This window comes from Lissotriton vulgaris, chromosome 4_1 (genome assembly GCF_964263255.1).
Source record: "Lissotriton vulgaris chromosome 4_1, aLisVul1.2, whole genome shotgun sequence".
Taxonomy (NCBI): domain Eukaryota; kingdom Metazoa; phylum Chordata; class Amphibia; order Caudata; family Salamandridae; genus Lissotriton; species Lissotriton vulgaris.
Window position 1 is genome coordinate 570,612,462 of NC_141691.1, and position 24,688 is coordinate 570,637,149.

A 24,688-nucleotide genomic window follows, 5' to 3' on the forward strand; every position below is an offset into this window, starting at 1 on the left:
AAGTGTGGTAGCTTCAGGGGTTGGATACAGTGCTTTGGCTGCTGTGTGGCTGTGACCTGACGTAAGAGACTCCACTGGATACATACATAGAGCTGTGCCAGAGGAAGGACCTGGACTGGCAGTTCGGGCTGGACTTTTTCCATGGGGAGCAGGCACCGGACTGATTTGCATATGGCTGGGTCGAAACTGGAATGGTCTGTTGAGCAAAAAATCGATGGATGTAGGGCCGTATATCTGTATTGGGGTACGTGTTCGACATTGGTCAACATTCTGTCCTTCGTTTGTACTTTTTGTATTTGTCGCCTTAAGTGGGTCGGGTATGCCCAGACCTTGGTCCCGTGCTCACCATGCCACCGGAGTTAAGCTTATGAGGTGTTATACCCCCAAACTGGTCCTAGGATGCTCGTTTCCAGTCCCGGGAGGACCTGGCCTGGCAGTTTGGACTAGACTGTTCGCATGGGGAGAAGAGTCAAGACTGATTTTCATATGACTGAGTCCAAACTAGACTTGTGTGGTGAGCAAAAAAAGATTGATTTAGGCGCAGATCTCTGTACTGGGGGAATGTTTGACATTGTTCAACATTCCATCCATCATTTTTTCTTTTTTGCATAGGAAGCACTTGAGCAGCATGTAAAAAACATCATAACTTAGTCAACTCTCCTTCGCCTGCCCCTCTGCGCAGCTCCAAGGAGCCTCCTAAATAGCTCTTTTTAAGAAACAGGTACGTTTTCTCCGTAAGTATCAGACACTGAGAAATTACTTCAGTGGATGAAGAAGCTAAAACTGATACCACCCTTACTCATGTGGCACTGGAATATTCTGCCCAATCATCTGGACAGGTAAAATAATTGTGCTGGATCAGACATTACACACTGGCAGTGGGAATACCAGGGAATGTGAAGTGTGACACTAGAACATTGTGCATTAATACAAATGAGATTTTGGCAGAACGGCAGGCCCTTTTGAAAGTTTTGCACAAAAAGTTTTTAAAAGAACACAGAGCTTTGGGTCCACAGATTCAGCTAGGTGGGGGCCACATTCATCATCACAAGGCTTATGAACCATATTGTGTTGCCCTAGTACAGAGCACCAGGTGGAAAGAAGCCATTACATACAAAATACAAAAATAGATGTTTCGATTACACAAGGCAGTCCAGTAGCTTCAAAGCAACTTTCTGTCCATAAAATTAGACTACCAATTGTGGCTTGCATGCTACTTTGTCCAGCCAGTTAGAAAGTAGAGAGAAAGCTTATTTTGTTATTCAGACAGCAGCAAATGACTGGCTGAGTTGGTGATAATAAAACAGGGACAGACCGCATTGGAGGCCAAAGGGAGCATACTGTTCACTCCTGTAACCCCACCCATCCCAACACCCTCACCCTTCATCCTCCAGTCACTGCAGACCAAACTGTAGAGGACTGACTGCATCTCGGCCAAAGGGTTATAGAAATGTTCTTCAAGAGTCTTAGAAAAGTGAATCCGGATCTGGCAATGGAAGCAGCAACTTGAATGAATCCTCAGATTGTCTTAGAGAAAACAGAAGACACCAACGGTAGATGGAGGAACATGTGAGCTACATATAGAACTGTGCATTTGCTGAAGTACCAATCACAACACCAAACAGAAGCATAGGAACAGCACGAGTTGCTGTAGCCCTTGTGTCACAAGGTGTCCTGTAAGAGCTGCACAAAGACGACACTCTAAGAACTTACTACATCCACACCCTCTTCAGCTATTGCAATCAATTTTGATTTCTTCGAACTGGTTTTTAGCTAGAAGTAAAATTTAATGCATATGTGTTTTCTTTAGTTAGGGTAAAATGAGCAGGCACATCCACAAATGGAGACTATTCATTTTTTTCTCTTCATACACGACCTTCCTACCACACTAGACACATTTCTCACAGCTACCCTCATGACATACAGTTAGAATAGAATACCTTTGCAGGACATTATCAGACTACTATCGATTAATATAATTGGTGAACCGAGGTAGATCCCGCACTAGTATACCATTCTGGAAATTAAACCATGGGGCCCCACTTGACCCACCATTAAGGACCACACGGGGGGGAAGCATTGGAGACGTGCTTTCAGTCGTTCACAGGGTCAGTGAAGGAAGCTTTCAGAGTTGTCACGCGTGGAACTGTAGTGTAGTTCCTAGTTTCCCACTAGGCCCTGCGCATTGGAATAACATAAACAGTAGTATCGACGTGGAACTGCAGATATTCCAGGCCTCCACTGACTATGCTAAACTTAATTGGGTTGTGTTACCAACTAGCTCAGAGGTCACTGGAAACTTTCTTCTCTGCATAGGAAGTGATCAGCTTCCCTGGCACAGACAAGAAGGGATTCAGCTTTCCAACAACCGTGCAACATGACAACTTTGCTCCTCAGATCAAGAGTCAATCTCTAGGGTCGTGTGAAACAATAGACATGTATTTCACTCAGTCAGTCTAGTGCAGTTTACTTTCACGAGATGTAGAAAATAGAGAGACGGGCGTTTATCAATAAAAGGTTAACATTTATTGAACAGTCTTTCTTCTCGTACAAGAGAAATGTATTGCCACAATTGCAATAATTGTTATTATAAAAAGTACGTACAGTAAGATAAGTATTGCGAAATAGAACTGTAAAAGCATTGATATGGTTTCTTAGCCATACAATGGTTTAAAAGTAATAAAACATATATACAGTCATATATACATTAGGCTAACATACTCAACTGGTGCTTCTAACTAAGCCTACCCCAGTGTGCCTGACCTAAGCCTAACACGTGGAAGGGTAGTAAGTATGTAGCTTTAAGTTAAGTTGGTTTTGCCAAGGTTTGTTTCAAGAATTCTCGTCTAAGGGTTTAGTCAACACCATACCTCTGAATAGAATGATGGAGGATTGGTATCTCCTTCAGGGGTCTCTCTCGATATCCCAGTCACCCGCGAGGGTAAACCGGAAACGCTGTAACTGGATTTCTCTGCACGAGAAAGGCAGCGGCTTCTCTTCAGCGCGTCGAGGAAGGAGGGGGGACAGCGTCCGCGGGCAGCTGGAATCTGCTGGATGTCTTCGCAGAGGGACGGCTGTTCAGCTCCTTAAGCGTACTGCACCATAGTTCGCACTGTAGCGGCGATAATGGTATCAGCAGCTTCACCACCACAGGATAGCAGGCTGCAGCGACAGAGTGCTAGATTTACCAACACGGAGTCTTGCAGGCAGCCAGCATCAGCAACAGTAGCTTGCAGCTCACATTGCTTAAGGCAACGTTGGTAATATTTATACCTGACAGGTGCCGGGTTTGACGCAAGTTTGCTGGACATAAGACGTCAATTAAAGATGTCACTAGGAAGTGATAGTTATCAGTTGCTCATTAGAGTTCCATTACTAATCAAAACATAGCAAGCGGGGATTTCCAGGTTTGCTGACTTTTTATCTTGTTGAAGAACTCGGAGTGTTATCTAGGAATATCAGATAGTGACTACTGCTCTGTCATTGCACTAATTGGTCGCAAAGGAAGTGGCAGAGGGAACTATGCTGGAATGTGGCTCTGTTCGTGTGAGGCCAGAGATGACTTTTCAGAAAATCGCACTTGAACGGTTATGCCAATATAGGGAATAAATGGATTTATAGCCGAATAGGGGCATAAGGTCACAGTATCGATCAGGAACCTAGATAAACACGCAACACCCACTCCACGGGTTAATGTCCATCAAAATTACTAAAACTAAGCAATAAGATGCATGTGTAACATTGCCCACCCCAAAATACATAAATGCATTCGAAATAGGCGTACTTGTAATACACGGAATTTAGGTACTGTACGTTTTTTAAAGCATAGAAATCATTAAAAAATTATTGCATATGAAATCAATGAACGATTATGCATAAAGAATTACACATGAAGTATCTCTGACAGAAAAAAGGCGAGATAAATCATCACATAAAAATGCATTGTAATAACATGTGTGCTAGAGGCTGGTGTAATATTGTTATGTCTCTAGATGTGTTTAGAAATAGAAGTGTGAAGCTTCTGTTCTCTAAGAATAGTTTTTACGTTAAGCAAAGAATTGTTCGTGCCAAAAAAAAAATGGTCAATATTAAAAATGTCCAATTTAAAAAAAAAATGTAATGCTTGAACGGGGAAACATAGAGTTCCAAAGCTTATTGCAGTCTTTGTTGATCAAAACTGAAGGCCGAATTCAGAGTTCTTGGGAACACTGTGTGTCGGAAAGCTTCTAAAAGTTATTGTTTCTGTACGGGTGAGAACATCGTATCAGACAGGCTCTCAAAGAATTGGTCTACAAAATCAGGTGAAAGTTCAACCAAATTAGATAGCGCTGTAACTTGGCAGGTGTGAGAATGATTGCTGTCATCGAAGGCAGGACCAGCAATGCTCACAGACGTTGTACCTGGATGATGTTGCTTTTGTCACTCGCTCCACTGTTACCACTTGGTTGTAGCACAGGAGTCTCCACGAATGCCGTCATCAGGATTGGTAGCCGCTGGGGACAACACAATGCGTGAGCCGTTATTGGACTGAGCAAAATATCGACGTCCATTGGTACTGCTGATGGAAGTGAAAGACAGATGTCCAACACGCATTCATCGCCGCAAAGCATACACCGTAGCACAGGTAAAATGCAATTTTGCCATATCAGTCTGAATGAAAGGAACCAGGTCATGTTTAGATCTCTCAGCCTGGCCAATCCAAGGACGTTAGTTATCCTGTCCCGGTAGCGCATTGCTAGGATTGTCTCTTCCATTCCCATGGGAGCTATGTCTGAGCCGAGGTTTGCCATAACGTAGCAGGAGGGTCAAAAATAGAATCCCTGCGACGAGTCCCAAAAATAATGGTATGCCGCCAAAAATGGAGTGCACAAAATTAGGAAAGATTCCCAAAATTGCCTGGAAGGGTGTTAGCAGTCCCGTAAAGACTGTCTTAAATATGCCTGGGATGCTTGTTGCACTAGACATGTTAAGGAGTTGGCTGAACATTTCTACGAAATGCACGGGGCAATTTGTTGATAGAAGGTCATGAACTTCAGTAGCTGTCCTTGCAACTAGAAGATCATACGTCTCTTTAGATGACGTTATAGGCACTGTTGTCTGTAAAAGTACAGATTTCATTTTGCTTAATGTATCAATTCGTATAGAATAGAGATTCAGACGAGGCCAGATGGGAGTCACTATGTCTGGAGGCCCACTCGGAAACAATGCTTGCATACAGCATTTGACCATGGATGTTACTTCTACTAGATAACTTTTCCCTGGCACGAGGCCACAACATCTGTGATCCGTTCTAAGAATGTAACTCCCGTTCGCGAGTTGCATAAAGAAGGGCTCTATCTGAGTTGCAGGTGTGACTAGCTGGTGGCATGAAAGGTTGTTTGAATTTCCATCACATGCTCCGTGTAAATTAATACCCTGATACAAAAGTATACCGCTTAGTGAATGTTTACAGTTCTCACCACTAAGAAATACATTTTTGTCACTGTCACTATAGCAAGAACGAGTGTATGGTAATTTCCATTCGGATTTTACATATCCTTTACCCAATTGTTCATACTGGCCAGCAGGTATGTACTCAAGGCACTTTTTAAATCGGAAAGTTGTTATCGGAATTGTGATAATTCCGTGTATTATCCATTCAATGACAGGACTCTCTGACATTGTCAATGGTAATCTCTCGAGTTTATCGATGCTCAGGATTGTATAGTCTGCTCCTTTCTGTGCCAAGCTGATCTGTTTATCAGTAAGGTTAAAACTGGAAAATAATGACGTTGTGTTGATTAAACGCCAAGGCACATAGCCTGAACGAAGATTTTGCAGCGTCCAGCCTAATTCTATAATAGAGCGTAATTGAGACTGGCCATGTTGTAACATTAGCAAATCTCTGTCTATCACATCAAAGGCAGAGGATACAATATTGTCCAACGAATATATTCTGGAAGACAGAGTCATTAACCCATTGTCTACCACAGAAAGTGATTTCTCCAAATTAATACGATCAATTTCTCGTATTTTTTCAGCAGTTTCAATTTGCTTTACTTTCCAAGCCTCGTTGTAAGCAGCATAGATACTGGTCGCTATGAAACGCTTTTGACGCTGTTTGCGTGGTCCAAGAATGAAATCGCGCAAATCAGCACCATCTTTTAATAAAGACAAGTGTTGCTTAATTTCAGCCAGTGTGGATGATTTTAGCCATTCAAGGCAGAGCTTCCCTACACTGTATGTTGTTACAATCCCTGGATGTTGTCTCTGGGAGTATCTTGGGTCTAATCTGGTCATTTTTAAACCCTGTGTTTTATTCAGGAACCTATCTTGACAGCTATTTGTGTCTGTAGGCCAGATTATCCACTTTTTCCAATCAGGATGTGTTCTGTTAAAATGTAAAATTTGTGACACGTCTAACTCAATATCTGTGGTTGCATTCTCAGCTATTGGCTTTGGTATAGACGGTGTTTTAAGGTCTTTGTTCTTAGCTAGGCCAAGACAAGATGTTTGGTGTATTGTGTCATTTAAAAATAACATTTGTTCTGGTATCATGCAGGTTCTAAATAGTGCTTCAATGCCTTGCACCTGCCAATCTTTTGTACCCCAAATTGTTTTCGTTTCAATATTATTTTTCCAATAATCAAAACCAAATGTCATCATTTTGTCATAAAATGCTTCTGAATATATCAATTTAGAATTTGTCAGCATTGTTTTCATTCCTGTTTTATCTAACAGTTTGTAATAAAACGTTTCTGCATCACTGGTGTTAAACCCTGAGAAGTATTTGAATTTCTCAAAAAATGCTTTAGAACTGCTTTTAGGTGGTGTAGAACAATGTTCCCATTGATTATACATAAAAACATTTCTAGGCTGTGCAGATTTATGCAAGTAATGATCCCCATAGTGGGTGTAACAGAATAATTGCTCATAACTAGATGAACCTTGTAAATAATCATGATCTGTGAATCTAGCTGACATTACTAAATCAGACATCATGTCATTAATACTGTTAAAGTCCCAATCATCAGAGAATGTACTAGGTGTCACAAAGTCACTTAAGGAAACCTTTAGTTGATGAGGATACTTCAGGATTTCGACCGGACCATAGATCTCATAGTCTGTTTTCTCCCATACTACCCCACCAGGTATTGGAATTGCTGTGACATTTACTGTAGACAGTTCTCTTTTCTTCACGTGGGATGATCTGTGTGGTTTCAGGACTAGGTTGATGTTCTGACTTGCTGTGTCCATTCAATTGTAATGAACTTTCCTAAAATTAAAACTAAAATTAGGCACAGTAGGCGTATGAATACCCCTGAGATAATCCAATGCTCAATCAACGGTGAATCCAGATATAATTCTTTGATTTGTTGAAGGAGTCCTGTTGTATTTTCTCTAGAATACTTTTTTGTTTCTGGCATCACTTCGGGGTCGTTTAAATCTTCAGAGAAGTTGTCGAAGTTGATGAAATAACCAGAGGCAGTTCTGTCAATTGATGGGATTGTTCTTTCAATCTGTCTCTCGGTAGCACTTTCTGATGCCACATCATTGTAGACTGGTGTTGTTTCTTGACGAACTGTTTCAATCTGTGTTTCAAGAGGCACGAGTTCCATGGCATTATTGCATAGTCCTTCATTGTGCACTGGAGGCTGATCGAATGTGATGAGTCTTTCAGTTTGAACCTCTTGGATTGTTGCAAGTTTGGGTATTCTGTTGTTTCTTGGGAGTCCACTGGGCCTACTGTTGATTATAGGCCACATGCTTGTGGTTTTACCAGATCGATAGACACGACTCTGTTCTCCTTTTTACCAGCAAGGGGCGGTAGCACAACTGATCTTGTTCCGGTGACTGCCAAGACAGGTACTGCTTTTCTGTAAGAAGGCCCAAATTCCTTCTTAACCGCGATCTTTTCTCTGACTAGATCCCCAATCTTTGGAATCCAGACAGGCCTTGCTGGGGCTGTTGCGGGTGGTGCCTCGTCAGTGGTACTTGGCTGTTGCTTTAACTTTATGTTGCTTAATGATTTTCTTGTTTCATTCAGTTCCTGTAAAACAGCCAAACGATCTTTGATGTCAAAGTCTGTTGTTTCTTCTTGTACCACTGACATCTGACTATCGTGGTCCTGAACTCGCATTCTAATTCCGAACAATAGTTCGTATGGGCTGAAACCTTTTAGAGAATTTCTTGGCATGTTGTTAAGACTAGTCTGGATACTTATTAAATGTTTGACCCACCCAGCGCCTGAACCTAATACCTTCGCTGTTATAGATTGCTTTATGTCACGGTTTTTTCTTTCTACCACACTATTCCCTTCGGGGTGCGACGGACAAGAATACCGCAACCCAATTCCCATGCTAGCCATGGCCTCCTTATAGGCTCGAGAGCTGAAAGCAGGACCCTGGTCAGAATGGAACGTGGTAATTGCGTATGTGCCGATATTGACTCGCAAATCTTTTATAACCGTTCTAGCGTCAGCCGAGCGCTGGAGGCCTCATTTTTTAAGTGCTTTTCGTCTTAATGGTGTACACTGGGACGCGCTTCTCTTCTTTGATTGCGCAGATAGACCGCCTTATGCTGTCTAGAAGGGATCCTGAAACTACACTGGCCTGTTCATTACTGCGATCTCTGTTGCAGTCTTCACAATTTTGAGCAAAACATTGAATATCTATACTCATTCCTGGCCACCAGTACTCTGATTGTAATTCTTTCAGAGAGGCTTTGATTGTTTGGTGTTTCAGACCCAACCCCATGTGTGCTTCCAGTATTAGGAAGCCGCTCCTGCTCCTGTTTGGAATTACTCTGTCCCCCACTCCAGGGATTCGAGCAAAAGGAACGGAGTTTGCATCGATTACGTATGCATAATTGAGTGGATAGTTCACGGGTAGTGCTGCACAGTCGCCTTTTACGGTCGTTTTTACTGCCAGCATGGTTTCCCCGTCTATGTATTTATCTGTACGCTTTTTTGTGGCTACGGAAGCCGGTTTAGTTGCTTCCGCAGTGGCTGTATTAGCCAATGAATTCCCTGCAACGTGAACGCCATCACGTCGAAGACTCTGTGCGTGAATCACGTGAGTCTTTTGTAGTTCTTTACTTAAAAGAGCTACCTCGTTCCAGAGCAATTTATGCTTTATTGTGGCACCTGTGTCATCTTTGTAGTCGTTTTCGATCCAACTCTGCAGTTTATTGTTGTAAGAGTTGACGCAAAAATGAGAATCGCACACTATAAGTGTCGGGAATTCACGTTCTGCATTTTCGAGCGCCATCTTTAAAGATCTGATTTCAGTTCTCTGAACCGAACAGTTTCTTACAGATTCAGTTTTTGTTACTTTCGGTCTGAATTTACCGCACAGCCAACGACCTTTAATGATCGCACATGCTGCATCGTAGGATTTTCTCTCTACGTTGAAATGCTGTACAAAGCTATCTGTATAGATTATACAGGCGTATTGTGGGAGAGGCAGAATTTCGATTGGCAGAGGATATTCTTCTTCATACTCTAAATCATTCAGTTCTTCAAATTGCGGGGCGAAATAGTATTTCACGTCTTCCGCTCCTAGAGAATCTATGCACTGTATCCATTTTGGATCCAGTGACACTGTAGGCAGGTTTACTGGGCTGAATAGCGCTTCGAAGGCGGATTCCGCTGTAAGGATATTAATCCGTTTGCCGTGTGCTAGTTCTCTTTCATTTGCTAATGCGATTTGCACTGCGTTCACAGTTCTTTCTGTGTGACTGAATGTTTTTTCCGCTTGTGTGTACAAGTGAGATTTAATTGAAATAGGTACCTTTTCTCCCTCATTAGAGGTTAGGTACGTGAATCCGCATCTTCCTGGGATGACTCGGATTACAAGATCACGTGTGTTGTCACATGTATCTAATTTTGTTTTTGCTAACATGTCTGTTTGCAGTGATCTCAAAATTTCTGTGTGTTTTTGAGTCCAATTGATTTGTTTAAAATCAGGTTTTATTAGTTCGTAGAGAGGTTTAACCCTCTCTGCGTAATTTAGGATGTAAGTTCTTCCGAAATTCAGAAAACCTAGAATGGATTGCAAATTCTTCAGCGTTTTTGGAGCTTGGAGTACAGCGCACTTCTCTAAGAAGTTGTCCGCTAGGCTTTTCCCTTCACTTGATAATTCGTACCCTAAAAACAGTACTGTCAGATGGGCAATTCGGGACTTTTTAAAGTTGAATTTGTAACCCTCTGCTGCGAACCCAAGTATAATGGTGTTCACTCTTTTCAAGTGAGTATCCAAGTCGTCGTCTGTGAGATAAATATCATCTACGTAAGATAATGCTTCATCATCATAGATTTGTAGTAACTCTGTTACCCTAGCAGAGAATAGTCCTGGGCTGTTCTTGAACCCCTGTGGGAGTCGACAGAATTTTTTCTGCGACCCAAATGCAGAGAAAGCGGTCAAATATCTGCTTTCTGGTGCAATGTTTTGACAAAAGAAACCATTAGAAATGTCTAATGTCGTTTTATATTTTTTCCTAACTATGTTATTCATTAGGGCTGCACTATGCGAGTTTTGTACTGCAAAGGTTTTACAACATGTATTAAGATGTCTGTAGTCCAAAACTAGACGATATGAATTGTCTGGCTTGGAGACAGGAAACAAAGGATTGTTCATTTGAGAGGTGCATGTTTCAATCACCCCCTGGTACTCAAGTTGATCTAAGATCTCCCTGACCTGTTTTTTAGCTTCTTGCTTTATGGGATACTGCCGTTGGGCAGTTGGTTCACTTTTTAATTGGATTTTGTGAGGAGTTGAGTCCTCATCCCATCCTACATGATTTTTATACAATGCAGGTGCCTGGGCTACTGCCCATTTCCTTGCATATGTGTATTTTTTGTGAATCGGAATTTGATTCGAGAAGGCAGGCATAATCACTTCTTCGCCACGAGGGCACTCCCTGACAAACTCTGGGGGCCAATCTTTTTCAGCTAACAGAATATCATAGCTTTTTGAGAGCTTATCCCAAAATAGACCCTTAATTTTCCTAGTCTTATCACCCTCCATACGCAATGTTATTTCGTATATTTTATGGGGCTCGCTAAGTCTGGCGTCGGCAGTTTCAACCTGAATGTATTCATTCGTGTCCACTGTCTCCAGATGACTCATCAAGATCTTGCGCGCTATACTGATCTCTGCTGCACTGTCCAACATTGTCAATGCCCACTCCCCGTTTTTCAACTGTGTCCTCAGTATTCTCGGCATGGTTGATTACTCTAATACTGGCTACCTTCTTTTTCTGAAATTGAGATTTTTTATTTTGAGCAGGTTCCTTGTCTTTGGACTTGGTGTGCTCTCCTGGGTCTGACCGTCCTCTTCTTTCCGAATTCTGTGGAAGAGATCGAGAGGGACGTGTATCAATACTTTGATATCTATCAGGTTTTTTCAGATTATCCCTATTTCTAAGGTTAAATCTTTTCTCAGAGGGCTCCCGCTGGGGAGACTGGCGTTCTCGAGTCGGAGTTCTTTCCCTCCGTCGAGGAGATCTTCCTCTGGACTGGAAAACTTTTTCCTTGGGAGCGGATTGTTTATTTCCATCCCAGCTCTTTTTAGGAGTGTTTAAATTATTTTTAATAAATAATTTTTCAGGATTTTCGAGCAGTTGGGGCTTAACTGGTTTTCCACCCAAGCTGTCTCTACCTAATTCTTCATAGCATTTTTCTATGATTTTGGCAAGCTCAACAGGATCTTTTATATCTGTTTCCTTCAACTTCTGGCGGATCGCCACAGATGCTGCTTCTCCTCTTATATTGGCTAATAATATAGCCGAGACCTGCTTGAAGTCTTTCAGTAATTTCATACCTAGATTTAAAGCGGGCTCTGGACCGAATTCATTTTGAATCTGTTTTAGCACTTCTGGTATTACCGCCATAGACGGAACACCGTGTGTTTTTGTGTAAATGGAAGCAAAGACTGTACCCCAAGTGTCACAGTCCTCCACATGTGGTGCGATTCCCATAGGAAGGCAGATGGTCAAGATTCTGTGTTTCTCAATAGGGGTAGTATCAGGAAATACTGCCTCTATTTGAGTGATTTTCTGTGCTAACCAGAAAGGAATTTGTTCCCGTTTTACGGGTGTTTTACCAAGACATGACTGTATGTTCTGTGGTGTAATTTTATTTGTGTTCCCCTGATGAGGGGTCAGCTGTGGTGTATTAACAGCTGGCTGGACTGTTGCAGTCCGCATTACATATTGGACTAATTGCCTATGTATTTTTATTAATGTGTTTAGCTGTACTAACAGCTCTTCTCTAGACATTTTTACAATGTCCGGATGTGGTGTGTAGCTGGCTAGAACCGGCCACGTGGCTCCTGGTCTACCTAGTGGACCGAGCCTAGTTATGTGATCATTGTGTTTTAGGGCGCCATTAAACCAGAGCAGGTGCTCTTGAAATTTAAGTGGAATTTCAATCTCCTCGAAAGGAGCGTACTCTTCCGGAGGTTTCTCTATTTTGTAATAGTGAAACTCTTTTGTTATAGCGTTTACCTCTGGAAAGTTTATCCATGAATAGAATACCTCTGTCTGCCGATACTCGTGAGCTTCTATCACGAAAATTACTGTACCACCTTGAGGTGTCAGTCCGTTTTCTATAAGTTTTAAAGTTATAGATCTTCTTAAGTGGACCGGGATGACAATAGCATCCGGGTCTGCTTCTAGGAGACTCGTGTCTTCCTCCATTAGTAGGGATGCCAGTCTAACTGCTTCCCTTTCTTCTTCACTGTCTGACATTTTATAAATGCAGGTTTTGCAGAGTAGGTCTCCAAGGAGACAAAGATTAGGTGCACAATATTTTGGAACACTGTATCCTTCAACGTTGAATAAACTAAGAGCTTTACATAGGAATCTCTTCCTACTAAGGTCGGGCGGATTTTAACCTTTCACCCACTCCAGACGTCTATTGGAGTATTTACGGGAGAAAGGGGTGTGAAATTGCACGACTGAGTTACTCTAACTGTCTTGCGTTAGTTTATCGCCTTACCAAACGTTAGGGCGCCATGTAGTGTAGTTCCTAGTTTCCCACTAGGCCCTGCGCATTGGAATAACATAAACAGTAGTATCGACGTGGAACTGCAGATATTCCAGGCCTCCACTGACTATGCTAAACTTAATTGGGTTGTGTTACCAACTAGCTCAGAGGTCACTGGAAACTTTCTTCTCTGCATAGGAAGTGATCAGCTTCCCTGGCACAGACAAGAAGGGATTCAGCTTTCCAACAACCGTGCAACATGACAACTTTGCTCCTCAGATCAAGAGTCAATCTCTAGGGTCGTGTGAAACAATAGACATGTATTTCACTCAGTCAGTCTAGTGCAGTTTACTTTCACGAGATGTAGAGAATAGAGAGACGGGCGTTTATCAATAAAAGGTTAACATTTATTGAACAGTCTTTCTTCTCGTACAAGAGAAATGTATTGCCACAATTGCAATAATTGTTATTATAAAAAGTACGTACAGTAAGATAAGTATTGCGAAATAGAACTGTAAAAGCATTGATATGGTTTCTTAGCCATACAATGGTTTAAAAGTAATAAAACATATATACAGTCATATATACATTAGGCTAACATACTCAACTGGTGCTTCTAACTAAGCCTACCCCAGTGTGCCTGACCTAAGCCTAACACGTGGAAGGGGAGTAAGTAAGTAGCTTTAAGTTAAGTTGGTTTTGCCAAGGTTTGTTTCAAGAATTCTCGTCTAAGGGTTTAGTCAACACCATACCTCTGAATAGAATGATGGAGGATTGGTATCTCCTTCAGGGGTCTCTCTCGATATCCCAGTCACCCGCGAGGGTAAACCGGAAACGCTGTAACTGGATTTCTCTGCACGAGAAAGGCAGCGGCTTCTCTTCAGCGCGTCGAGGAAGGAGGGGGGACAGCGTCCGCGGGCAGCTGGAATCTGCTGGATGTCTTCGCAGAGGGACGGCTGTTCAGCTCCTTAAGCGTACTGCACCATAGTTCGCACTGTAGCGGCGATAATGGTATCAGCAGCTTCACCACCACAGGATAGCAGGCTGCAGCGACAGAGTGCTAGATTTACCAACACGGAGTCTTGCAGGCAGCCAGCATCAGCAACAGTAGCTTGCAGCTCACATTGCTTAAGGCAACGTTGGTAATATTTATACCTGACAGGTGCCGGGTTTGACGCAAGTTTGCTGGACATAAGACGTCAATTAAAGATGTCACTAGGAAGTGATAGTTATCAGTTGCTCATTAGAGTTCCATTACTAATCAAAACATAGCAAGCGGGGATTTCCAGGTTTGCTGAGTTTTTATCTTGTTGAAGAACTCGGAGTGTTATCTAGGAATATCAGATAGTGACTACTGCTCTGTCATTGCACTAATTGGTCGCAAAGGAAGTGGCAGAGGGAACTATGCTGGAATGTGGCTCTGTTCGTGTGAGGCCAGAGATGACTTTTCAGAAAATCGCACTTGAACGGTTATGCCAATATAGGGAATAAATGGATTTATAGCCGAATAGGGGCATAAGGTCACAGTATCGATCAGGAACCTAGATAAACACGCAACAGAACCTGCATAGCAATGGAAAGGCAAGTCAGACTGGTGCTTCTAAAGTCATTAAAACCCTGGAAGATACTTTGAAACACTAGAAGAGGCATATACTTACTGGGCAATTGAGGAAAGAGCAAGCTTTGCAAAATAGAGAAAAATACACAGAAATATTGAATATACTACGCTTTTTGAACTTTGGGAAGCTCGCCGAGAAATCCATCTAGGACAAGGAATAAGCATATTATTGGCTCAGTCAGAAATGAAATTGATAGGCCTCTGTGACCTCATTGCAGAACTGATCAGGAGAAATTCTAAACACACAGCAGGTCATCAATACCATGTTCTGAGATTACTATAGCAAACTATGTAGGATTGGTACATTAATTACGGAAACGGAAACTGGAAGATTCTCAGAAGACCTCTGGAGGAAAGGGAATTGCTAGATGCTCCACTTTCAGTAGAAGACATCAGAGCCACCATTTGCTCACTAACTACTTGGAAGTTCTTGGTATGGATGGGCTACTGGCTGAATTCTATATGACGTTTGTGGAGAAATGCTCGCAAAACCAGATTTAGACCCACTAAACCTTAAGAACTACCAACCGTTATCACTGGGGAAAATAATCCCCATCTGTACCAGTCATGGTCTGTTCCTACAGGGGCACCTCTTACAATGTAAGAGGTCTTCCATGTTAAGGATGGACTAGAGCACCGCCTCTCCATGTTGGGCATAGAGAAAGAGTTTCACATGGTAGGGTTGGTTTTTATCTCATCTCGTCATAAATGTACTTCCACATGTTTCTGGGATGGTTCTGTCTGCTGTTTACCTCAGCTAGAGTGAGGACAGGACAGATCATCTCAGATGCCTGGACAGTGTACAATGACGGATATCCATGATCCCCCCAGATCTTTGGGCTTGAAATTGAACCCCTACAGAAGTGAATATGAACAGACATATGATGTAGGGAATAATAGTTTACGGGGAAACCGTTCAGCATCCTTGTATTCCAATGATGCAGTCAAGGACATTTTAGATCCCAAGGAAGAAATGAAAGGAGTAATATGGACATGTGACCACTTTGGCTGAGCATCGGTATTCCATATAAACAGAGTCAAGATATACCTCTTCCCCAAGTCGATGAAGGGGTTTGTGATGTCGCAAGTTGCAAAAGACAGGGTGTTAAGTGGATACCAAAAACCTTTTTATACTGGGGATAGAATATACAGAGACCAAAATTAAAGTAATGACCATCATCTATGCTGGAGCGATATCTGCATTGCATAAAACGGTTTAGTTCCTACTAATCCATAGGATCTGCGCATCGTTTGGACAACATAAACTAGGGGCTTAGTGCCAAGACTGATTCTGGACACCCTGCAGGATATATTGGTCTATAGACCAGCTAGCTCACAGTGCCACCGTAAGCTCATCTAACCTAACATTTGAGCGAATGGTTTCTAGCAACCACTGAACATGACAACTCTGACCTCTCAGGGATCGTGGAAACAGTACAGACCTTTTGCTCAGCCACTCATGCTCACTTTATTCTCAGAGAAGTATGCAGAGAATACACAGTGGGACGTTTCTAGATATTTATTGAACCAATGTTATTCTTGTATAGAATACCTGTGCTGCAATGATTAATGGACAGCCGCAGATAAAAGTGATTAGAAGCATCAAAAGCGTGAATAGTAGATATATAGTTCCACAATGGTTCTAAAACAATGTATTATGTTCCGGCATATAAAACAAGGCAGCAATTGAACGTTCTCCTACTATGTGAACCGTACTGTAAGTGTACCTAGAGTGTATGTAGGTGTAAAGCCAATAATGTCCCCCGCCCCCCCCCCCTTCCCACCCCAAGGAACGATCCAACCCTGTTTCCTGGTGGGAGAGAATGTAGGACTCCGTCAGACCGCTGTGTGGTGAATTCTTAGCATGTCCTGTCCTCTGATTTCTGCTAGAGTGTCTCCTCTCCTAATCTATTGGGATGCTCATCTTTAGTAATAGAAAGCAGCCTTGCGATGTGCATGTTGATTATTGATGATATGGATATGTAGATAGCCCTGTCGCACCGTGGATGAAAATTTAGATGACATTTATACAGGGTGCAAAATTAAACCTTTTACATGATGTTCAGGGCGTTGTGATAATGTTGTGCGTAGCTAGATGTGTAAACAAGTTTTGTTTCAGGGAAACTAATCCAACATTGTCATGCAGGCAGATGTATGCAAAAGGTCACAGCTGAAATGTTATTGTGAGGAAATTTGAAAGAAATAAGTTGCTTTGCTGCATGGGCCTAGTTTGGGAATATAACATCCATTCCTCATACTAAAGGTCGATATCTAAAAGCTATCTAAAAAGGAATATATCATTGTAAGATGGGCATGAACAGTTGATAGTAGGTTGATGGGTTATTTCTATAGTTGTAATACATAGAAGTACCTGTTACAGAGCAAATGAGAAATTATGTTATGGAGGAGAAACAACTTATAGGTGAGAAAATGAAAGATGTGAAGTGAGATGTGGAGGTAGAAAGAATTGCAAAATAATAGAACTGATAAAAATAATACATGTGAGATAGTAAGAGGTAGAAAAGATGCCTTGTGTGGTAGCAGAGCTAGATAAAAGTTAGATTGAAAAGGTGACTATGCTGAGCTTTTAAAGTTGAAAGAGAATGGATTGTGCATGGTGGTGGCTGAGTGAGAGGAGTTAGAGAGGGAAAATAGTACAGAGGTTTTCAGGGGGGTGAGGTGTTAAACGTGGAGGGGAGGGGTTGTGTGTTGCAGTTTATTTCTAAGGTGTAACTGCATTTTTCTTGGTGCTTTGAGAACTAACGTCACCAAGGGTGAGTGGGTGGGAAAGGGGGGGGGGGGTCCTGACACAGAAAATAAATCCTTTCAGATTCTTATGATATAGTCAAAAGTGTGAGAGGCAACTTTATTACAAATGGATGTAATTCCTGAGTTTCGAGGCACAACATTCTAAAGGATCTACAGCCACATCTGGAATGCATAACACAAAACCTAAAGTTTGCTTTTCCACTCAGATTTAAGGGTTTTCGTAGTGACATAGATATTGATCATGTTTGAAAGGAATTTAAGGCCTGTTCCGTAAAAGGCCCAATGTACAATACAGAACATCTCAAACTGTATGCTTTTCAACCAAAAGCCAGTGTGAGTACTGCACATTTTTTGTATTCAGTTCTCTTGCATAGAACACTGTGCTTCTACGCCTCACCAATATGATTGGTTAAACTATTTAGCTAGGACTTCTAGCTTGGACTGTTGCAGTTAGGTTGGTTTGAGGCTTTACAGTGATACATTTGTGAAGAAGTGTCAATTTTTTAAACGTAGTCCTGGAAGTGTTAGTGTATTGAACTTAGCCCTTGTAGAGCGTTGTTTGCTCTAGACGTATAATGCCTTATTGAAGTCTGAACAAAATTCTGTGGTGTTAGATCTATTTTTCTGTGAACAGGTTGTGCCTATCAACTGGAGTAAAGAGTCCATTATCCTAATCAGTCTTACAGTTTACTATACCACCAACACTGTGGTGCAATAAGTATTGCTGAGGAAAGGCTGGATATGATGATCAAAGCAATATGAGCAGAAACCTGATGTATATTACTGCTGGTAAAAGCAGAGACAACCATAGAGGATTGTGCAGTAGTTTGTTTTCTTACCTTCACAGTTCTCTGCTAAATGATTAATGTATTTTTTCTCTCATTGTTAAAGACATGAGCAAGAAGATATGGAATTAAAGCACAATTCCAAATTAAAACAGCTGATGAGGGAATTCAATACTCAAATGGCTAAAAAGGAGCGTGAGCTGGAAACGTCTGTCCAGGAGACAATCGGTAAGTTCTTTTCTGAAGAAGATGCTGACTGATGAAAGGACCTATTTTCTGTCATGCTTAGTTTGATTCAAATGTCCTGATTATTTTAGAAACTGCTGAAACATCACTGTAAAATAAATATGAGTACGATTACATTGGTAAAATTAAGAAAGGCGGGAAAAAACATCTGTTGTATGAGTTACAAATATTCTGGAAAATTTCAGAAGAATTGTCCATAGAAAACAATATTTTAGTGTGTGGAGAAAAACTTATTGCACCTCCTTGTTTCTGGAAACGCATAATTGCATTGGCTCATCAACGTCATCTGGGTTCAACAGCAACCAAAAGAAAAGTTAGGGCACGGTTCTGGTGGCCATGAATGGACAGTGAAATAGAAGGTTTTGTAACAAACTGTGTAAAATGCAAAGTAATCAACAACGTTTTAGTTACAGAACGACATGTGGAGTAAGTAACTTTCTGTCCAGGAAAAGCTTGGCAACGTGTGGGGGTGGATTTCTTGGGACCATATCAAATTCTACCCAATTGTATGAGATACTTTATAGTAATGGTGGACCATCTTTCCAGTTGGGTTGAGGTAGACAGTTTCTGAACCTACCACTAAAAAAGTGATTGATTGTTTTCAAAGAGTTTTTTTCTAGACAAGTCTTACCCGAAGAGATTCTAACAAGCAACAGGGTGCAATTTACCTCTGCAGAAATTACCTCATTTTTTAATAAATGTGCTATAAGACATGTAAGAATATCGTTGTACCATCCTTAAAGCAATGCAATGGTAGAAGTGTTAGTGTAGTGCATACATGCCACCAATAGAAGCAACATGAATGTCACTTAGTCTATTAAAGAGCTGGTGTGACCTTACCACACTACACCGCGGTCTCCATTTGAATTGATGAGGGGAAGAAAAGTTGCAAAGCCACGTTGAACCTCCTAAGGCTGTAGTACACCTCCGGGTGCCCTTCAACTCGGTAGTGTCTCTCTCCTTAAATATTCACCTGCGAGTGAATTATGCGATGGGTCTGTGCTTCTTGCTTCTTTAGATGAGCACTTATTTACTGGCCCCCATGATGATTTCCTTTAAGTAGCAAAAGCGTTCCAGTTCGTCACCAGTTATGTAGTGAATACACCAGACAAGATGTAGGAAGAGTAGATGACATCCTTCTTCAAAGGGGGAACAGGAGTAACTGACTAGTAGAAGCTCCAATGACCTCATTACATTCCATTTCTGCCTTCTAATCTACATATCACCACAACTTGTCATCTAATAATGAGGGATAATACAATGTTGGCTATTGCACAGTACACATTTATATTGTTAAAAAGCATCATGAGGACAGAGACAGGTGCCTAGTCTGTGCACATACTACAGAATAATAAATGTTCTGGATTAATTTTGAAGAAATTGTGTTTACCTTGCCACATAATAGGCCCTTCAAGGTAAGGCAGGCTGTTAAAGGGCCATTGGCTTCAGTTGCTGGCGAGCTTGCTGGTCAGGGTTGCAGCCATTCAAAGTACAGAGAGCAGTAACAGGCATGCTTAAATGCTTATCGTTAATTGGTAGCTGGAGACCCATAATACAGCTAGTTGGCAGGTTAAATTATTCTTCCGTTCACTCAACTCTTAGTTTGATGGCCTTTTGGCAGTTAAACCTTTATCCAATGGATAGGGCTCCATTTCAGAATGGTAAAGGGCAAGAGACTGCGTTTGCTAAATTAAAGTGTCCCTTTAAAATTTCTCCTGTACTTCGCCCTCTTGATCGCCCAGTTGCCTTTTATTGTGAATACCCGTGCTTCATCCTTCACTGTTGATGCCTGTTTGTCAGAAAGGAATCTCAAAGGAAAGAACGTCATCTGTGAGTTTTCTATTTTCATAAACGAACCAACACTGAATGTAACTACATCATATATAACAGAGTTATTAGCCAACAAGGAGGCCTTTTCTGATTAGCAGAACTACCTAAAAGGAGCTACTCACAGGATAATAGTTTGAAGAGATAATTTGAAGTTGTCAGGGATGCCCGGTGTTCCTTGTTCTTTTGAAGATTACATTACGGCATACTTTATCAGCTGGGGCATTGACATGGAAAAGCCGATGAACTCTCAAAAGATGAGGAGGAGGAAAGGGGAATGCATCCCACTTACAAGTATAGTAGCGTTGTGTCCATTTGTTAACCCTCCTTCGATTCGATTTTTGTCTAAGGTCATGCAAGCTCAACCGTCCCTTTATGAAAAGGAGTCATTATAACAAAATGTTGTATGACAACAAAGAGTGAATTTTCTTTTCCATTGTTTATTGCTTATAAGAAATTACAAGAACCAGTTTGTTTTTGAGCCACAACTCTCCGGTCACTGGTCACCCAAGACAACAAAAAGCACAAGAACTGCTTAATATGCATTTTTGATGGCCCCAATGCAATAAGAACATCCACAAATATGTTTAAAATTTGGTTGGTTTGCTCACAGTCCAAGGAATCTCACATTCAACTCACAGGATTTCTCCAGCCACTTCTCACACCTCAATGACCCTGAATCCAAATTTTCCAGGGACTTTCTGGTGGAATTGGTATTATAAACTATATCTTCAAATTGGAACTCTCCATTGCCTAATGCAAACTCGCTACTGCCATTGAGCTGGCGCGGATCTCTCAATCACATCTTTAAACGACAAGGTCTTCCTGATAGCATAATAATGGATCAAGGCTGTCCATTCACTGCACACTTATGGTCATAGTTTATGGAGTGGTTAAGGGCAGCACAGATTTAAGTACATCACCTATCTGCCACAGACTGAGGGGCAAAATGAGAGTTAATCCATCAACAAAGCAATACGTAAGATACATTCTTATAAATTGTCGATCGATAGGGTCAAATGCATTTCTGTTACAGAATCTGCCTATATTAACTCTTTGCAGAGTTCCTTAGGGACAATTTCTTTTTTTCTGTACAATTAGACACCATCCTAGTACATTTCCTTCCCTCCAGGTCCAGGCTAACCTCCATTTCAAGGTCACTGTAACTCATCAGGAACAGATAACAGGCTGTTCAGCAACATCTTTTGAAAGCTAAAACTGTAGCGAAGTTTGATTTACATATTCAAGCCTCCCAACCCTATAATATAGATATAGAGGTTGATGTGTGCCTTTCCACTAAATTCCTTTCCGTTTCATGGTCACCCCTTAAATTCATGCAGAGGCTTACACGGCCATTTTTGATCTTGGGGAAAATGGGAAAAGCAATCATTAGATAGAATTCCCATCTAGATGTCCGATCCATCCTGTTAAATGATCCTAGATTCCATTCTGCCTATCAAGCCATCAGTTAGGCACACTGGCTTCCTGTCAAGCAGTGTATAGTCTTCAAGGAACTCCTTGGACTAAGCTTAGCCTATCTGGAGGAATGTTTCAGATGGCATTTGCCTTGTAGGACTCTTCGTTCTTGCTCCACCAGTAAACTGGTAGTTCTTTCCCACAAACTTTCGTCTTGAAGGCAGTAGCTTTCTTATTTGTACTGCCCAAAATTGGAACCTTCTTCCCCAGGATTTGAAAGTCTCCACCTCTCTATCAGTTTTCAGGAAATCATTACAAACTTGGTTATTCAGACAATAGAAGTTGTGGTTGTTGCCTGATCATTTTCACATATAGTGCCAAGACGCCTCCTGGTATGCTCTGCGATCTACAAGTTTTATCATTCATTCACTATACATGTATCTAGAATAAAATCGACCATGTCAGAGACAGGAACCCCTTCACCTGCTGCTCTTATAGATGGGTCACTGATTAGGAGGTTGAGATAATTGTGGATTCCAGGCTTCATTGTGGACAGTTGCTCATTCTGGCATTGAACTGGTATGACATTTCAGAGAGATCTTGGGACCCTGTTAATTTTATTCATGGCCACCAATTACGATTAGTTAAACAGTTCCCTAAACAGTTCCCCAGGAAACCGAAACACTCTGCCAAGTGCCTGGGGCAGGGGTTGTTCTTTCCTGTTAGGTTTTTGTAGAGCATATTTAACAGCATTTGAGACACAGCTCTATGTCTTGCAAAATCCTGTGTTTGCACTGCCTGTCTGCTCTTGACCTTTCATACACTTGACTTATCGTCCTCACATATGTTTTGTTGCCCCTTTTCGGTTCCCTTTCAGTTATTCTTGCCTTGTGATTTGCCTTAGATCTCTTGTTTGTCCATTGTGTTAGTCTGTCCCGTTTGTGATCATTGTGCTGGGCTGGAACTTTCTCTGAGACGGCCCTGGGATCAGCACTGGAATAATGTTTGACACTTGATCTCATCACAGTAACATCTGTAGCTAGAGCAGGGCAAGGAGAATATTCTGGTGGTTATTATATTTACATTTACCCACTTAGCTTGGTACTAATGCTTGACTGCTTACTAGTTCAATCCAGAGCACATATTCCACATCATCCCCTACGGTAGCCAGCTTACTATGTAGAAGTCAAAAACCATCAAGTCCAGGCTATACCATTTCCATTTTCTAATTACAAGTCATTTAGTATCTTTTATTCTTTTTCCGTTTTCCACAGCTTTGTCTTTTCAAGTGTGTGGGTTGTCAGCACCTCCTGAGAGATTTGCTTAAGGCTGAAATTTGTGGGGGTTACGCCACAAACTACAAGCTTGATAATAATGTAGGCCTCATGGTAGAGAATTGCTAAAGGGTTTTGGAAACCGAAAAGAAGGTGGGACACAGCTGCCCTTAGAGTCAGTAGCAAAGAATCAAAGCAGTTCAGTTTTGTTGGCAACAAGTAATAATAATTCTGATAGATACATCTGCCAGTGGATTCTTCACCTTGTGAATATCCCCCTGCGTCAGCAGCATTCGGAAATTCTTTTTGTAGCTTAGCGCCGACGTGGTCCGACGTCACAGAGGCACGACATCGCGCGCGACTCCGCTGACGTCACCGACACCATATTAGGCCCACGCCGGCGTGATGACATCAGTTCCCTTTTTTTCCGCGTCATCTACGCTAATGGTTTTCCTGGATCGTACAGTAGCTTTGTAGTAACTTTGTTACTTTGTGATTATTTTCACTGTATCTTCGTCTTCTGTTGACGTGTCTTCGAAGAAGACTGGCTTTAAGGATTGCGGGAAATGTGGCAAGACTATGTCCATAACTGACCCGCATGAGTGCTGCGTCTGGTGTCTAAGGTCCGACCATGACGTTGAAGATTGCTAATCGTGCAAGAAAATCACTCCGAAGGCCCTTCGGGAGAGAGAGACGAAGCTCCTCGTTGCGAAGCTTAAGAACAAGAAAGAAAAAAGTCTTCAAAGTCGAAGTCGAGGTCGGGATCGGAGTCGTCATCTGCCCATGCTTTAAAGTCTCTAGGAAGAAGCATAAGAAGAGGTTTCATGAGTCACGTCATCAGTCAGGAAAGGACCCCAGTTCGCGACCGAAGTCGCAAGTGAGGCTTCTTCAAAAGGAAGTGGAGGTTTCGGCGTCGGAAGCTCAGGACACAGATGGTGAGGCTTTGCGTCCGAATTCACCAGGGTCACCGAAGCAGCAAGCGAACCCTTCTCAGAATCCGTCTAATCCTTCTGGTCGGGAGGATGGAGGTGAGGTGGAGGAGGTTGGTGATGATGAGGTGCAAGTGCCAGCGGGTTCGTCGACCACGGTGCCGCAGGTCGAGGAGGATGTCGACGTCGTGACGACTCCGCCTCCTTGAGAGCAACCAGGTGGACCTTATCCAGCCTTCCCGGCTCCTGGTCAGGATCCATCCCAGTTCCTGAATGCATTGTTCGGAGTTTACTCCAGGGCGATGCATCCCTCTGGTGCACCTGTTGGTCCCACGGGTCCTATGGCATTTAACTTGGGCGTTCCCCAGGCTTATGCTCCTGCGCCCTTCATGCCTTTTATCCCGGCTCTTACACCGCAATGGCATTTTCCGACGCCGCTCCAGTCGACGACGATTCCATCAACGCTGGTGCGCACGACTCCGAGGCAGGATTCTGTTCGACCTCGACTTCGCCCGACTTCAGGTTAGACGCCAGCTCCGGCCCCGGCAGAGTCGGTTCCGGATCCATCGGCTTCATTTACTAAGGAGAGGTCAAGGCGTGAAGCCCAGAGACTTCTGGAGGAAGAAAGGTATCAGTTTGCTGATGTTGAAGAAGGGGAGTTACAGGATTCTGATGATCATTTTGATGACCTGAGAGAGGCCAGTGGGCTTGAACTGTCCCCTGAGTGGGATTTGGCTTCTGTGTCAGATGTACCTTCCAAAGATGTGATGCCATATCAAGTGGTTATTAAAAAGGCAGCAAGCTTATTGAATATCACTCTGCCCACTACGGAGTATAAGTCTAATCTTCTAACAGAG

General features: G+C 42.2%; 1 protein-coding gene across 3 annotated transcripts in view; it reads left to right on the plus strand.

Moving 5' to 3' along the window:
- GOLGA4 (golgin A4) overlaps nucleotides 1-24,688 on the plus strand; it is an 853,888-nt gene that overhangs the window by 593,068 nt on the left and 236,132 nt on the right. For all 3 annotated transcript variants that reach the window (XM_086964776.1, XM_086964774.1, XM_086964775.1), the window contains one exon: nucleotides 18,246-18,367. In XM_086964776.1, coding sequence (XP_086820902.1) covers nucleotides 18,246-18,367 — 122 coding nt within the window. The remainder of the gene's footprint in view (nucleotides 1-18,245; nucleotides 18,368-24,688) is intronic.